Source organism: Liolophura sinensis, chromosome 11 (assembly GCF_032854445.1).
Source record: "Liolophura sinensis isolate JHLJ2023 chromosome 11, CUHK_Ljap_v2, whole genome shotgun sequence".
Classification (NCBI taxonomy): Eukaryota; Metazoa; Mollusca; class Polyplacophora; order Chitonida; family Chitonidae; genus Liolophura; species Liolophura sinensis.
Window position 1 is genome coordinate 26030055 of NC_088305.1, and position 17036 is coordinate 26047090.

General features: G+C 39.8%; 1 protein-coding gene across 1 annotated transcript in view; it reads right to left on the minus strand.

The window, feature by feature from the left end:
* Positions 1-14984, minus strand: part of LOC135478249 (solute carrier family 23 member 1-like) — a 30081-nt gene extending 15097 nt beyond the window's left edge. The window contains exons 1-14 of the mRNA XM_064758521.1: positions 14940-14984; positions 12551-12652; positions 12148-12305; positions 11588-11682; positions 11250-11332; positions 10388-10569; positions 9538-9658; positions 9023-9179; positions 8089-8238; positions 7601-7704; positions 6987-7116; positions 5775-5918; positions 4894-4989; positions 1155-1430 (exon numbers count right to left, since the gene is read on the minus strand). Coding sequence (XP_064614591.1) covers positions 1155-1430; positions 4894-4989; positions 5775-5918; positions 6987-7116; positions 7601-7704; positions 8089-8238; positions 9023-9179; positions 9538-9658; positions 10388-10569; positions 11250-11332; positions 11588-11682; positions 12148-12305; positions 12551-12652; positions 14940-14984 — 1843 coding nt within the window. The remainder of the gene's footprint in view (positions 1-1154; positions 1431-4893; positions 4990-5774; positions 5919-6986; positions 7117-7600; positions 7705-8088; positions 8239-9022; positions 9180-9537; positions 9659-10387; positions 10570-11249; positions 11333-11587; positions 11683-12147; positions 12306-12550; positions 12653-14939) is intronic.
* Positions 14985-17036: the final 2052 nt, after the last annotated feature.

Here is a 17036-nt window from a genome sequence, read left to right on the forward strand (position 1 = left end):
ATCCATGGATTTATAGATTTGTAGAAGGTACGGGGCCTTCGTGACATTAATGATCGAGAATACTCGTGTGTCCGTTTGTAAAGCCGTTAACTTTCATTAACTAATTAATTGACGAGGAAAAGTTCGTCAGTAACTTGCCAAAGGCCGGTAGTTCATCCAGGCACACCAGTTTCCTCTAACCATAAACTGTCATCGTATAAGTGGAACATTCTTGAGAATGGCGTTAAAAAATATTGAAACAAATAAATAAAAATACGGCAGCTCTAGGCGATGTCATTGGCTCAGACCCAATTAACCCAAGTATCCAAATCTCAGTGACTTGGTCTGTTGCGAACATCTGGAAAAAACTGGTCTAACAAAATATCTTTCGTTTGAAATGGGTAAACTGACATAAATGTTACATCTGATTAACAATTATGCACATACCTCAGACCCCACATTAACAAAACGTCATAAATCGGTTATTCACAATTTATCGTGTTTGACTCCAGACAACGTCAGTTGCGGAATTTTCTTGTGCTGAACAGCTATAGCAGTTTCCTAAAAAATAGACATATCATACAGAATTCACGACAACGAATATGGCTTTGCGCACTTCGTTTAGCAACATGGAAACGATTCAGAAAAAATCCCATTTGTAAATTGCCTTAATGCAAGATGTTTATTGCCAAGAATGTATGACAACTCAGACAATCGTATTGTTATGATAAACCTGTTCTTAACGCCAAATCAGCAGGTGACAAGAATGGTAGTTTTGAAGATCTAAGTAAGGGCACACCCTTTGTTGTTCCAACAATGCACGGGCTGGCCTTGACTAAATCAATGTCAACTCTTCGTGTCTTCAGGGTTGAGTCTAACATTCTTGTTGGTTATTTCCAGGTTCATTTCGAAGCAATGTAACATGTTTTGACCAAGGAAGAGACGTTGCCTCATGGCTTCGACTCTAGAGAGTGCTGATTTCAATAGCTTGCTACGCAGGGGCCCGTTTTACAGCGCTGTCGCATCAATTTGCGCAAAAAACAAAACACATGCATTAAGGTTAAAGCACGACAATATTAAACATGTCTGCAATGGGGAGCTAGTAAAAGCCAGTAAAAAGCTTGCGGTTGTCTTTCATAATTTTGTCGTTGTTGGGAGATTAATTACGGCGATACCTTCGTCTTCCATCGTCGCTGCCTCGTTCACGTACCCGTTTTCATCAGTTTCCGGCGAGTCAAATGAACCCTCTTTAGCACAACAGGGAAAACACATTCCACATCCCCTAAAACTTGGACAAAAGGGGACATAACTCGTCCATCGCCACCTATTGAGATATTTCTGAACAAGCGGGAAATCATAAGCACTATAGTCCACTGCTTTCCCGGAGGCAACATCACTGGCTGACAGAAGCGCCTGCCGCCACTTTCTGATCCCTCTCTCCTCCTCCGTACCTGGTTGAATACAAAAATATATTTATAAATGCAGCGAGAACTATGAAAGAAGTTCCTCTTGTTCAAAGTAAATGTCAGGAAAATGAGCCACATGATCAGTGTTTCTCAAATTCTATAGAAAAGAATTCATGTCTTAAAAAAATGAAATTTGATGAATTTGTTGGTTTCCTGTGAGATCTAGCCGGTTTCCTCTACAATGATAAATAAAAGATTAAGAATTATAACCATCATAAATCAATCTATGGTCTATGAACAGGCCTAGGAAGTTCATGTACCGCGTAATCCTTAAGGGACGTAACCGCCAGACCCATTTAAAAACCAATCCAAAATTCCAGATCCCAAGCAACTGGTGGTGTTCCATTACGAACTTTTTCCGCTGAGACATTAACGAATGCTCTCTGAATGTCAACAAGTATCTTTTACAATGGGATCCTTTACAACCTGTTTGATCATAGGCGGACCATTTATATCTACATGGTGGATTGCTAAAACAATCTTCTTTTTCAGATACTCCAGCCAAGGATCTGCTTTCTCTCGTAGTGACGACTTATTAACCAAGTTTTCAAGTGCTGAAGGTATAACTTTTTCTGAATTTGATTTTAACTTTCGTCTGTCCTTTATACTTGGAAACCCCGACAACTAACTGTTTATGTCACGATGATAGTAAGCGCACGAGTCAGAGTCAGGATATGTTTACACTTTTCATCAACAAAAACAGATGACCCACAATCGCAACTATATAGACGCCGAAGTATAAGGTCGAAATCCGTGATAGCGTGGGAGTAATTGAAGGTATAGGTTTACTATTCTCATAGGATATGCATGAGGGCCCTTGTGTTCAGCATTATAGCACTGGTAGTTTAATACAGTCACGATATATAAACAGAATAAAGCAGGCTAGTATACACACCACATCTGAATAACGTATCTAAGGTGAATCAAGAGTGCTAAGGGAAAAATACACACAAGCAGTAAAAAGAAAGATTGTTAAAAAGGTACGTTTAGGATAAGTGTTTTAAACGTTTGTGCAAATCAAATTATCTACATAAGGCCTGTATGTCTTGACCTGAAGAAGCAGTCTTTACAAGTTCATTAAAGAGACAAGCATCAACGATTTTAAACATATTTTAAAATGTTCATAATCATAGCGTAATAAACTAATAAAATAAGGAGACCAATAGAAATCATGGTATTCAAAGTTCACCAGGAGATGCGACTGTAGAAAAAACATATGGGGGCTTTACTACACAAAAACAGGAAATGGGCGAACAACATGATGAATCTGAATAAAACATGGGAACACGGCTGGCACACTGGTAGGAATATGGAAACAGGGGAAATATTTGGAAAACGAGTGTAATGTTATAATTTATGCGTCGAAACAGACATTCCTATAACAGACGTCAAAATGGACGTTCCGTGTCAATAATTGCAAGGCCAGTTTCCGAAAATAACGTATACATGTTCATATATAATGTAAGGAATTAGACCGGATTCATGCAAAGGAAGTAGCCAACAGTTTCTAATCATGTTGGAAATAAATGTTCTAGGTGAATCAAAGTTTATTCATACGTATTTCAGATGCGCTTTGACTGCAACATTTCATGTGTTCTACGTAGAGATCTAATTCAACCCGTTCCTTCGCAGATGTGTGAACCACAGGCGATATGTGCTAATGATCATGTAAGTGGTTATTATGTAAACATTCACATGAACAGTCAGAGTAGAACCCTAACTGTAGTAACTAGAGAAGAAGCCGGATTTCACCGGTAATATGTGTGATTATACTTCTATATTACCACGCTGCTGTCAATGCTCTTCTTTTACTCTCTATGTTGTCGTCTTTTACATTATACATTATGTATGAGCGTGTCTGCGTGGAATTCGTGCACTATATGTGCGGAACACGTCCATTTTGACAACACTTAACTGACAAATTAAGGCCGATTGTTTTGCTTAACACAAATGATCTACCGAGGATTTGTTCCACCTGTATAGCAAGTTATCTTAAAGAAATTTTAACATTCATTTCGGCATACCTTTTCAGATTGAAACAATCTAAAACATAATATGGAAGTGTCAATTTACAAATGGTTAATTTATAGTTCATAAATATATTTCATTAAAGAAGCGAAACGTGTGGGATTAAAATGACGTCCTTAAGGATCTCTAAACAAATGAAGATAATATAATTACAGACGTACAGAATGGAGAGTAAAACCAGAGCAGCGATGTCAGTTGCCATATATTAGACGTCACTGGTCTAGAAATACTCAAAATGCTGTCTTGTCATTACATTTAACATACGATACGACATTTAAACAATGCAAAGGGCTCAGGCCTAGGGGATGCCTCGCCCACCAGCAGGAATCCTGGTTTATGCAGGAATACAATACAATAATAATATAAAGAACGTAAACAATAGAGAGTAAAATTAGAGCAACGACGACAGTGTGATAGCTGGCAAATGGTCACACGATACCGGTGAAATAAGGCCTCTTGTCAGTTTACCTCAGTCAGGGTTTTATTCTAACTGTTCATGTAAAAGCATAAATAGTAGCAAATTACACGTCAGAAATAAGCCAATCAATACCTGAAATTATTTGTCATTTAACGATCTAACAAATGACAAAAGATGGTTTTGGTAATACTGTATCTTCAAACTCAAAAGATGTCATTGTACCAATTATTCTGTTTGACAGCCAGTACCAGTTATAGACTTATTGGGCACTGTCATGCGCATTGAGAGAACAGAGGACTTTTGCTATAAGTGTTTAGAGTTCAAATTGAACGAAATAATGCTAGTAATTGTTTACTCTATTTATAATCGTCAACATACACTCACTATATTTACAATCGACAACACTTGTAACATTTGGAAAAAGTATTACTCTTAGTCTATAGTATCTTTTTAACGAAAATTATTACTGAAAGTAGCTCTTTAAATCTTTCAGCAGCACTGATGAACCAGCTGCTACCAGTGGCAGTACTCTGTGTGCCGTAATTCTTCTAAAATTTGGCATATATATTAGAAGTGTTGAAAGAACGTTACATTCCTTTACAAGCTTTTTGGAAAAGTAAGGATATGAGCATGTTGTTCATCAGATGGTCTAACCATATGAGAAAAAAGAAACACAATATTCCTGCCACAATTACATATATATTGGTTAAAATGAGCAAATCAGGTGCCCCAAATGTTTGAAGAAATATGGTACTGCATACAGTGGTTTGTTTTCCAGATATAACTGTTGCAAACTTCGCAAAAAAACATCTCCATTTCTCAGAAAGTATGATACTTCTAATGTTTGGAAATCAAATCGAAGCGTCGAAAGTTTTCCACGAGACTATCGATTCTAATTTGAACTTAAAAATCACGATAAAAGAGTTTATCCTACTTTAACGTCAGTCTAAGTACTTGCCATATGTTTACAATTAACCCAGCTTAAACCAACAAAGTTCTTACCTGGAACCGTGTTATCCAGGACAAATCCACAAAAGCCCCCGACAAACATATTCGTGCTGCATAATACTGTGAGAATCTGATCCGCGACATCACTACCTGACAACAACAACAACATCAAGAGCTGCCAACAGCTGGAAAGGAAGATGGTAAATGAATCCCTTTTTTCTGAAATATTTTCTACAAATATACATACGGGTGCTGTGGGCAAATGCGTGTAAACACATCAATCCAGATACATTCATACATGTGCATTCAATTTTTTTACGTACGTGGTGTTTAGGCCTATTTGGCATTCGGTTGACTGAAATTTACCTGTTTGTTTAAGATTATACGATGATTAATTCATTTACACAATCATAAGCATTTCGAGGAAATGTTTAGGGGGCCTCCGTGGCTCAGTCGGTTAGCGCGCTAGCGCAGCGTAATGACCCAGGAGCCTCTCACCAATGCGGTCGCTGTGAGTTTAAGTCCAGCTCATGCTGGCTTCCTCTCCGCTCCGGCCGTAAGTGGGAAGGTCTGCCAGCAACCTGCGGATGGTCGTGGGTTTCCTCCGGGCTGTGCCACCCACCATAATGCTGGCCGCCGTCGTATAAGTGAAATATTCTTGAGTACGGCGTAAAACACCAATCCAAAAAAAAAAAAAAATGTTTAGAAAAATTCAATAAGTACAACACAAACTCATTGATGTATCTACTTTTTCTCTCACAGAAAGTGAAAACCTGATGATTGAGCTGTACTGCATGTATGCATTGGTGCTTTTATCGTTAACTGATTACAGGGTAACGGTTTACTGTTTTTTCGACGATTCTTGAAGCATGCCTGTCTTCGGTTAAACATTGAGATCTAAAAGTAAATACATGTAGTAGCAAACACAAACTCACCTGTCTTGATAGCGTCCCGATTGCTACTCAACCAATTCGGTAAACTCAAGCCAAAAAATATAGAAAACCCAAGAATGAAAAGATTCCTGGAAGAATTCAGGTCCACAAATTGGAGGTTTGAAAGTCCCACCGCTGTCACCATTCCTATACCAATCACGCAAAAGACGGGTTTAGGAAAGAAAATAAACGAAATGGGATTAGTTAACCATACATGGTGTGTGATAGCTTTTTCTTCTTTATATATATATCTTGTTCAATGACGTATTTTATACTACAACATTAGTTATTTGATAGGATTTTTTCTCTTATATGGCGGAGTACATTAGGACTGTGGCTGGAGGAAACCGGAAAGGTCATTGCGCCTTGGACGTACCAACACGCCGAATCAGTATCGCAAGAGTGTTGCGAGTTCACAGAGGTTTAGACGAGATAAGGTTTGAAAGAAGAGTGGCGGGGGAAGTACTCTCGCAAACTAACGCGGCTAATACACGTGATTTGATGGTAGCTGCTAATGGTAAAAAACATATACATCATAAATATGTATATTCAAAATACCAACTACCGTATAATCACGACTTTTAACATGCGTCAGTTTGCTAGAGCCTCCATCTCATCTTGTCCAAACCTATGTGAATTCTTCAGAGCCCTGAAATGCCGATCCAATACACATTTAAAAATTCAAAAATATACATGAACAGCACTCAGTCCCCCAACACAGAGGCAAAAGAGTTTTGATATGTCTAATGCATGGCTTTTGTCTGAGATCTTCTGTACTTTGGACAATAGGGAATGGACTGGGGACACGTCGTGCTGTTCTAAACCGCTACAAGTTTTCTGTTCCTTTTGACGTGGCTACCGGTGGTTTTGTCGGACTATTGATTTTCCTGTTCGGTCTGGTGTGGCTTAAAGTCCACAAGACAAATGAGATCCTGGGAGAATTATGCGAGGAAACTCCAAAATGCCGAGAAAAGTCCGCATCTACACTCGGCTTGGTTTCGGGAGGGCGATGCTGCAGAACTCTTGACGATGGTAAAATAAATTGCTGAAATACTGAGTCAAAATAAAGTATTTGCTTTTCGGAATAACACTACTTGTTAGTACGTGAAACATACATGTATCTTTGGACCTACTGAAGTTTGGTTAGCGTCAACATCATCCCCCCCCCTCCCGCCACCAACCAATATTGTAACATGAACGTAACTCAGACCTTACCAAACATGACCATAAACATTCCTCCTACTACTGGGGTGGGTAAGGTGACGAAGAGGGCGCCGAATTTGCCCAGACATCCCAGGACGATCATGATTAACCCACCGACCTGCACCACCCTGCGGCTGCCCACCTGTCAGGCAGAACACAACAATGCTACAGTCAAACGTTTTCACGGTTTTGTTGAAAGATGAAAATATCGGCCTTATGGGTCTTGTTAAACCAAATAAGTCAAAGATTAGAATCTATTACTCCTTAGCTAAATTTCAGCTCCCGTCTAAAACGTCACAGACACTTTTTTTCCGATTTTATATTTTCACATGGATGTATGAAATTCGTCCCTCGTATACTTCTAGTGCATCAAATGAAATGGTTTACAGGTAAATTGACACAGAGTAAATACCATAAGGAAATGTGGGCTAAAACTTTACTGATTATTCTTCAAACAATGTTTTCGGTTGACCGGTTGAAGGGCGTAGGTTTCCTTCTACCATATTTCTAGCCGCAGTATTAAAAGTGAAATACTCTTGAGTATTTGCCGTAACAACACCAAATAAATAAATAAATAAATAAATAAATAAATAAATAAATAAAAATTCTCCATTATGTTGCCTTACCTTGGTGATTCCTATAGCCCCGATGTTTTGTGTATATGAAGTGGTCCCATTCCCCGACCCCCACGCTCCTGCCAAGATACACCCCACACCCTCAATACCTATACCTGAAGCATGAAACATATCATCCAATTGTTATTTCTTGCATGTTAATATTTTCCGCACTTTGTTCCGAGTCCACGGTTGTTATCGGCCAAGCAGATATGCCGTGACCGTTAAGGCCACGTGCTCTCAGAGCTTTAGACCGATTTGTCTATTGGTATTCACTCACGATTTTTCCACTTACATTATCTTGCTTTGGTTTATAGGTTGTTGAACCCTCAATATCTAGAATAAACCACCGCATTCGGAGAAAGCTCTCGACATATTTATGTAAATGTTTAGAAGGAGTTAAGCGGAGATGATACTTGTATCTCTCCGCGATGTTCAACGAAAAATAGACAGAATAATACATAATAATATACACAACGATCTAATTGGAATTATTTTACCTCTGTTAACAGCGTGATCAGGTGGCGGAGGGGCACCACTTAACCGTGCACAGGCGTAGTAATCTCCCACGGACTCCACCATCGAAGCCAGAACTCCGGCTAAAATGGCAAAAACACTCGAGACGCTCACTGTGGGGGTTCCCCACTGGCCTACAAGGGAATTGTTATTCCTTTCATCAAGAAGCACAATGCAAACAGCAACAGATACAACAACAACAAAACCAATATCAAAACAAAGGACGTAATCCAGGATAGTAGACCTAAGCAAAAAAAAAAAAAATTAAAACAAAAATGACGCATGCAGGTATAACTTGCCGAGCGAATTTAGTGAATACAAAGCCGAGGAATAAGAAGGGCACAAAGAAAAGACAGGCCTTGCATGGTTTTTCACAAAGGAAGAATTTGCTAAAATATCTGATGCAATACTGTTCAGCATTATCAAATTCAGAAAAAGTAAATTAAACGAAAATGATAAAAAACGCAATAATTTGCATCCTTAAAGTGCTAGAAGAAATTTAGAAGAAGTACATGTAACGAGATCACGGGGGAAACACACAACCATCAGCAGGTTGCTGTCAAACCTTATATAGTCTGTATAAATAAACAGGGAAAGTAACCTGCAGATTGTGTCTCCTTTAACCGCCTCACCTCCAGTCCCACCCCCACCCCACCCGCGCGGAATCTGTCCGGTTTCCTCTCACCATAATGAGGGGCGCGGTTGCCTAAATGAAATATTCTTAAGCACGGCGTAAAGCACCAATCAAATAAGTTGATAAATATACTATTTTCTTACACAGGTAAAGCGGGTTTTGAATATCATCAAACACGACTATGTTGTATGCACATGTACTAAAAGACAGCAGATATACAGGGATAATTATCTGCCAGAATCAAATCGTTAAGTAGTAAACATAAGTTTTGAAATTTCCCTGACCTGGATATGGGAACCGGAACCAGGGGGCATTGTTCAGGACGACAATCCGCGAGTCTGTCCTGGCTTGGTAACCCCAGCCTTTAGGGTCAGAGGTCAAGGCTCCGGACACAGTCAGGATGTAACAGACTAGCCAGGATAGACACATACCTAGTAACACCTGGACAGATTAAAAAAATTTTAATGTTTTATTTTGAAATTTTAAATAACTGATTTATTTATAAAATATAAATTAAGTCTTTATTTAATAAAGAAATCCGTCGATTGTGTTACAGACTCTGTGCATATACTAACTTTCGTTAAAACACACACTCTGTCAACACAAAAAAAAGAAGAAAAAATAAAAACGAACACAAATAAATAATGGACTATATTATCAAATGAGGGCAAATAACGCACTGGCATTGTGCAGGACAGACTGAGTGGTTTGTCATTTAGTACGTGTATATATATCAGAGCGCCAGATTTGAAGCCGGATAGGTTATGTCGTGTGAAACTCGCATGGCGTCTGTACTTACTGGGAATAGCTTTAGCAAAGCGATACGTTTGACACCACAGCCTTGACCATTTCGGAATGCAGGTATTGGAAACAGTACATCGCGTAGGTATTGTGAAAACAGAGAAATGAATGCAATTGTTCTGAAAATTATGAAAAGAAAATACATTAAAATATAAAAGACTTACAACAAAGAGAGTCAATTCGGAGTAACATCGACAGTGTTATAGTTTATTCTAACTGTTTATGTAAATGCCCGTGGCACAAAGTCGTAAAGACAATTACGTCAAAAACACATTGCAGTGATGTTATTTGTAATTAAAAGGACATCACTGGTCGAGGTTTACCCGAAATGCATGCAGTGTCACCTATAAACACAACACGAAAGGACTAGGGGTCGATTCCACAAGGCCATATCTAACCTAAGTCAAAATTAGAAAGTTCTTCACAAAGCCTGGTTTTTTGGAACACTATGTAGAAATTTGGATATATTTGTCTTAAGATAACACAAACTTGCTAAATTCTAAAGATGAAAAATATTCTTTAAGATCGTATTTCGAGTTTTGACTTAAGTGTGAAATGGCTTTGTGGAAACCGTCCAGGTCGCGGTGATGCTTTGTCCACAATGTTGTAGAATTTTGGTTCATGGAGGAGTATATAATCAAGGACTTACAGCACAGAGAGTAAAACCAGGGCAGTAACTACAGAATGATAAGTGGCAAATAGTCAGATGTAGCCGGTGAAATACGAACAATTGTCAATTTACCTTAGTTTATTTTAACTGATCATGTAAATGCTCAAATAGAACCAAATTACACCCCCACTCCCATGACAAAAAAACAAGCAAAACAAAAGCAAATTCGAGAACCTACAAAATCGCAATCCACCAGAAACCTGCTGCCTGATTGGCTGCCGCTCCGAACAATGATAGACCAATCAGTGCGATGGTCGGAACAATGGCAAGCGGTCCGATAAACCGGAGAACAAACCCCATGAGGCCGCTGAAACCGATGACCACTTGGAACAACGCTGAAACCAGAATGGCTCCCTGGATCTGAGAATTTAGAGCGGAGTTAATTTCTTTTATTTGTTTGCTCGTCTTTTACTGTGTTTTACGACATACTGAATATTTTGTGGCACCAGACATGACACCCCACGAAGTCAGATTATACTGACACAGGGACAACCAGTCCAGTTTCCTTGCTCTAACCTCTCAATGCTGAGCGCGAAGCAATGCAGCTACAAGTTCTGTTTTTAAAGTCTTTGGCATGAGCCGACCCCGATTTGATCCGGGGTCTACCGATTTCGAGGCGGACGCTTTAACCATCAGGCCACAAAATCGGTCAAATTGGTTTTATGGGACGAGAAATCCGGAGTGCGCGTGTAACCAACGAAACGAACTTTCCCCGGTGTGACATACAAAAAGTCCTGTATCACACCATACATTCATAGCCTGAACAATTCATGGCGCTATGTTTGTATCTAATACTGCTAAACCTGCTGCTAGCGGGCTGTATAAGTGGGACACAGTTTTAATAGCATCGTAGTGTGTATCTGAAGAGTTGTCGTACAATAAAAGCGTAAAACAGCGTAAAACTACAATGAAAGAAAACAAGAATTTCACCTCCGCTATTCTGAAAACAGCGTAAAACTACAATGAAAGAAAACAACAATTTCGCCTACGCTATTCTGAAAACAGCGTAAAACTACAACGAAAGACAACAAGAATTTCACCTCCGCTATTCTGGATTTCCACATTACGCGGTGGTCATCGCTTGCGACATCCGGTATATCGGTTTCGTTCATATTGCATCGATCTGTGTAACACGAAAACGAAGGCCATAGGCTGGTTGCTCGTCGTTTGTCAAGTCTTTGTTCATTTTTGGTAGTGTTTATGAAATCAGTTTAAATTCTAACACATATTACGCATGATGAAAGTCAAGAGAAAATATATACCATCATTTGAAACAATACGATTTGGGTTCCGACATTCACACAAACCATCGTGAGAAAACTGATATATTTTGTCTTAGAAGAAAGAAAATAAAGAGTCAAATTTCAGAAGAACTTACCTTTATGGGTGAATGGGCAGCACCATTTTGATAGAGACAGGATGGCGATAGATGGTACGAGGAAAGAGAACGATCCACCCTGCATGATAGGAAGCCTGGAGTACACGGGGAAAATCCTTATTCAATCTATTTATTCTTACAAAAATACTGGAAACTGCCATAAAAATGAAAACACTAACCCAGACTTGTTTACAGAAAATGTTTAAATTTATTTAATTATTTGAATGCTGATTTACGCCGCATACAAGGATATGTCACTTATTTATGACGACAGTTAGGATCATGGTGGGGGGAAACCGTGCAGAAACCCACGATCATGCACATGTTGCCAAGAGATCATTCTACAAACGGAGAAGAAACCAGCATGAGCTGGGTTTGAACTCGTTCGTTTCCGAATAAATGGAGCGTTTTAGATAAGTCCTTGCCATGTAATGTAGGCGCCACGAACAGAACACTGTAGGCCTACAATAGACGTTTGCGTCTGATTTTATCGATATCCTTACAGCTTTGCTCCTTCAAGCTTTTGCTGCAGGACTTATGTGAAAAGAAAAGGACGTTACCTGCAGCCAATTGTGGTTTGTATGAGCGTACACAGACCGGAAACAAAGAAGATCGTGCTGATCAGTTGACTTATGCCTAAGTGATCCTGCGCCATGCAGAAATGTGGCGCAAGTAGCAAAGGAATAGATAATGTACTGCTGAAGGCCGTCATGTAGTGCTGAAAAATTATATGTTAGTTCTAAAACAATGGTAAATAAGTAAATAAATATTCAGTATAATTTATATATATTAGTTCTTCTCTACATTCCTTTGGAAATTGTTGATTTCGATTGTTTTGGAAACGCGTTTTGCGATTACTAACATTTAGAAGTACATTTCTATGAAAGTTACGCGTCTTGGCACAGTTCAACTTTTTTACCTTCTTTATACAAGAGTTCTTTTCTAGTACTGTAAATGACGTACCTGCAGACCTAGTGGTATGCACAAATACCATGGTGGAACTTCGTCTACTGAGTAAATCATGTCGTTTGGCTTACCATCCAGGTGCTTCCTTTCGCCGGCATCCTGCAATGATTAAAAACTCAAACTGATGTCAGACTTTTTTCAGATAAAGTACATTTGAAAGAATCATACGACGTCAACGAAGGAGCATTTGCACATCCCTGGAAAACGCCATATTCGGTTTTGACAGTGATGAATGACAGACGAAAAACAACAATGTTAATATGTCAAAATTAGCCCAAAAATAGATTCACCGAGGATATAATCATGACAAAACGCCAAAAATGACAAAGTTGTGTTTATTTATTTTATTATGTATTATCGTTGTTTAACATTGTGTTCAAGAACTTTTCACTTAAATTGCGAAGGTCAGACTTGTGGTAGGAGAAAACCGGAGTGCTTGTGGTTGGAGAAAACCAAAGGGCTTCTGCTTGGAGAAAACCGGAGTATTGTGGTTGGTGAAAACCGAAGTGCTTGTGCTTGGAGAAAACCGGAGTGCTTATGGTTGGAGAAAACCGGAGTGCTTATGGTTGGAGAAAACCGGAGTGCTTGTTGTTGAAGAAAATCGGAGTGCTTGTGGTTGGAGAAAACCGGAGTGCGCATGGTAAACCACAAACCTGCGCTACGCACTTAACTACTCTCCTGGCTCTTCTAGTTATTTTCAGAATGAATATATCTATATGCGCTAATTTGCATCGTCGTTTGCAGTTAATAATTTTCTTGACATATAAAATGATCCACGATGATCCTTACGTTGATGGTATGGTATCTCCCAAGTTCCAGTGTTGTGATGTGAGGGTTGAAGATACATATGTATATCTCATTTTAGACCCGTTGACGCTCATCGTTGTGTGAGGTAGGGAAACACGAAGCATAACAGAATTGCTTAGAGCATATACTCATTCGCTTATCTTCCAGTACTTTAGTTATATCTTAACGTCACAGGCGTAAATAAATCAAGACAACCACTAAAAGCGTTAAAATGCTAATTCATGTTTTTTTGTTTTTTTTTTTTTTTTTTTTTGTTTAAACAGTTTTACTTCTAATTAATGACTTGTTTACTTCTAATTCAGAGAGTGACTATTCGAATTACGCTGTGGGAAATGTATGGAAATTAAACTGAGACATTCACAGACGCGTATGCATGAGGTAACCGAAAGCATTTTCCCCTTTCAGTATACGCATGTCCATGAATGATGTCAATGTTGACTACACCTGGAATGTGTCGAAGATACCTAAGCCATGACTGGGTTTTATACACTTTTATATGGACAGAAAATGTGAAAATGAGAAAAATGAGCATCAATAGAAAAAACCATGAAACACCCGTTTCCTTCCCTTCAAAGCTGATTTACACCCAAAAATGTGCAATAAACCGACCAGCAAGTATTTGGAATGTTCGAGCTTTACAGTGTAATGCATACTCGCAATACTCATTGACTTTCTCTCAGGACACGTATGCATGGTATTCTTTACAGCAACGCAGTGAGAAATACACACCAATGATCAGGGGTCTCTGTGGCCGTGTGGTTATTGTGCTATCTCAGCACATTGGCACAGGAGGCTCCCACCATCACGATGGCTGTGAGTTCAAGTCAAGCTCATGTTAGCTTCCTCCGAGCCCATTTGAAACCCCACGGCAACCTGCCGATGGAGGTGAGTGTGATTCGGGCTCCGCCCGGTTTCCTCTCACTATAATGTTGGCCGCCGTCGGATAACTGAAATATTCTCGAGTACTGCGTAAAATAGCACTAATCAGCAGCAAGTCTCGCTGTGAATCCACTAGCACACTGCTGGTGTACGCCTGCGACCTCATCTGCCACGCATCAGTCAGAAATGTCCACATGAAGGTAACAACTTGAATCTATTACGTGAGCCAGAGAGAGCTGGGGACTGTAAGTATACAGCCAAAATTGAGGACACGTATGCCAAAAACAAGAAAAAAATATTTAATATTTCTTAATGACTCCCCCTATTATATGCATAGTTTTCCGTTAATGGCTCGGAATACTTGGCAATGACGTCATCGATGTTCATCCTGGGAACAACAGCTCCCCCAACTCTCTCCCATCAAAGTTGTTTTTACAGCCATCACCGTTGACGTCACCACAGAAGGCTATTGGGTATTTAATTGCGGGATTGACAGCTGGGGCCTCATAATAACTTTAGGCATTATTTCGCACAAAGACGTATGCTGAGAAGCTTTTCTTTGGGGTACATTTATAAGTGAGGCCACATCGTGAACTCCGTATTTAGAAATAAAAAATAATAAAAAAGTACTCCATGTTATCTCTTTAAGCAGAGGTAAGTACGTCTACCTAAACAGTCACAACAATACCACTGTACTGACCTCTTCTTGACCCGCTCCACACTGATTGCAGTCATCCACAGACATTGGGCGTTTAGCTGGAGGAACACTGAGCTTCTGCACTGCTTTAAATCGTTATTCCGGTCACTCGAACCTAAGAGTAAGCAACCGACCTTGAAGTTACTATTTAACCAACTTTGCTGTGCGTTTTGCGCATGTGCACCTGTAAAGAGGTGGCAAACAGTCTTTGAGATTTGTACACGCATGTGATATCACCTTTGAAGGATGTAAACATTCGAGTGAAACTCAATTGCGCATGCGGCTAACAGCCATATTCATTCATGCGTTACGGGGCTTACATGGCTGAGTTTTTCTGCGCTTGATATGACTGATGTTTACTACATCAGTTCACTAATCTCTGCGTCAACACAGACATCCTCATACCAGCTATCAACCAAAATGCACGCCCAGAGTCATTAAGGGCAGGGACAAAATCACTTTTAACACAAAAGAACGCAGAAATTGCGTACAGTACGAAATTATAGCGTAATCCTGCAAAGAGAAGCAGGTAACACTTTTCATTGGAAAGGCGCAAGGAATGTTCTAGCCGAATAAATGAAATCAGTATCCAAGTCGTGTAAAATACGAGTATATAAATCAAAATATCAAAGTATCTTACCTTGATCAGATATTCAGTATATATCCAACGTGGCGATCTAACTCAACACAAAGAGACCTCCGTGGTCGAGATTGTTAGCGTGCCAGCGTCGCGTTATGGCCCAGAAGCCTCTCACCAATGTGGTAGCTGGTGAGAGTCCAGCTCATACTGGCTTCCTCTCCGACTGGTCGTGAGAAAGGCTGGCACCAACCTGTGGGCTGTCGTGGGTTTCCCCCTGGCCGTCAGGCTCCATTACACCGTACTGCACATTGCCTCGTGTAAGTGAAATATTCTCGAGTACAGCGTAAAACACCAGACAAAATAAATCAACACAATGAATGTACGTAAAACATCCAGCCCCGAGCTCAAGTATCAAATGCTTAGTATCAAAATGATGAAAATTGTCTAAACTTTGGGCACGTATGAGTTTTAATGATGAACGTTTGAAATTCTGGGCGAGGGGACACAAGAAGACAGGTGGTGATGAGGCTGCGGGTGACGTCCCCTTGGCCTTGTCAGGCACCCCTCCTAGCTGCCGGCATAGAAAGGTCCAGATTTTGACGGTCAACCTGTGTCAAGATTTTCATGACTTCTTTCTCACTGGGCCAGGTATGCACCAAAGCTTATTGGTCGCGAACCTGCGGATGGACGTGGGTTTCCCCCGGGCTCTGCCCGGTTTCCTCCCACCACAATGCTGGCCGCCGTTGTATAAGTGAAATATTCTTGAGTATGGCGTAAAACACCAATCAAATAAACAAATGAATTATTGTTCGCGGAATGTTTGGGGCTGAGCTACAGCGCTAAACGTTAACATTGTCGCTTATGGGAAATTAATGGGGGTCTGTGGCCTCATCTGTTGTTGGTCCGAGTCTGCCGAAATCGGCTCAATGGGGTTCAATCAAATTCTCGGCAACGCTACCATCTCAGGAAGCACCTTCAGATTAAGCTTCAACTGACTCTACAAGGTTCTTCACGAAATCAGTCGTTCATTTCTGACATTTTTTATTAGTTTAAAATTAAAATCTTCAGTCCTCTGTCTTCGCAAAACTGTTATGTTCAAATCTAGAGGTCGAACTGACATGGTGAGGTCTTGGAGGGAAATATGCATTTATTGGTCAATAACTGTCACGTTCTGATTGGATGATTTAATTCCCACCAATTCCGTTGGCATGGGCTTGCTCCAACCACCTGGACCGTTATATATTAACAAAAAGGAGATTTGTTTTTTATGTTATCCCCCTTCCCTTCTAATAGATCCATCATGACATGATACTATGTTAAAATAGAAATAAATTGCGGCCTCCCGAGTTCTCAAATAGTGGACAATTCCCGTCTGCTATGCATTATCTAGGTTATTTGAGCATGGCAAACTACGTTTTTTCTCTTAATTATAAAATTGTATAACGACAACGTTAAGTATGTGCATTGTAGAACTGCAAAGAGGTGTTTGCGTCTGTTGTATAACTATAGAGGATGTTAAA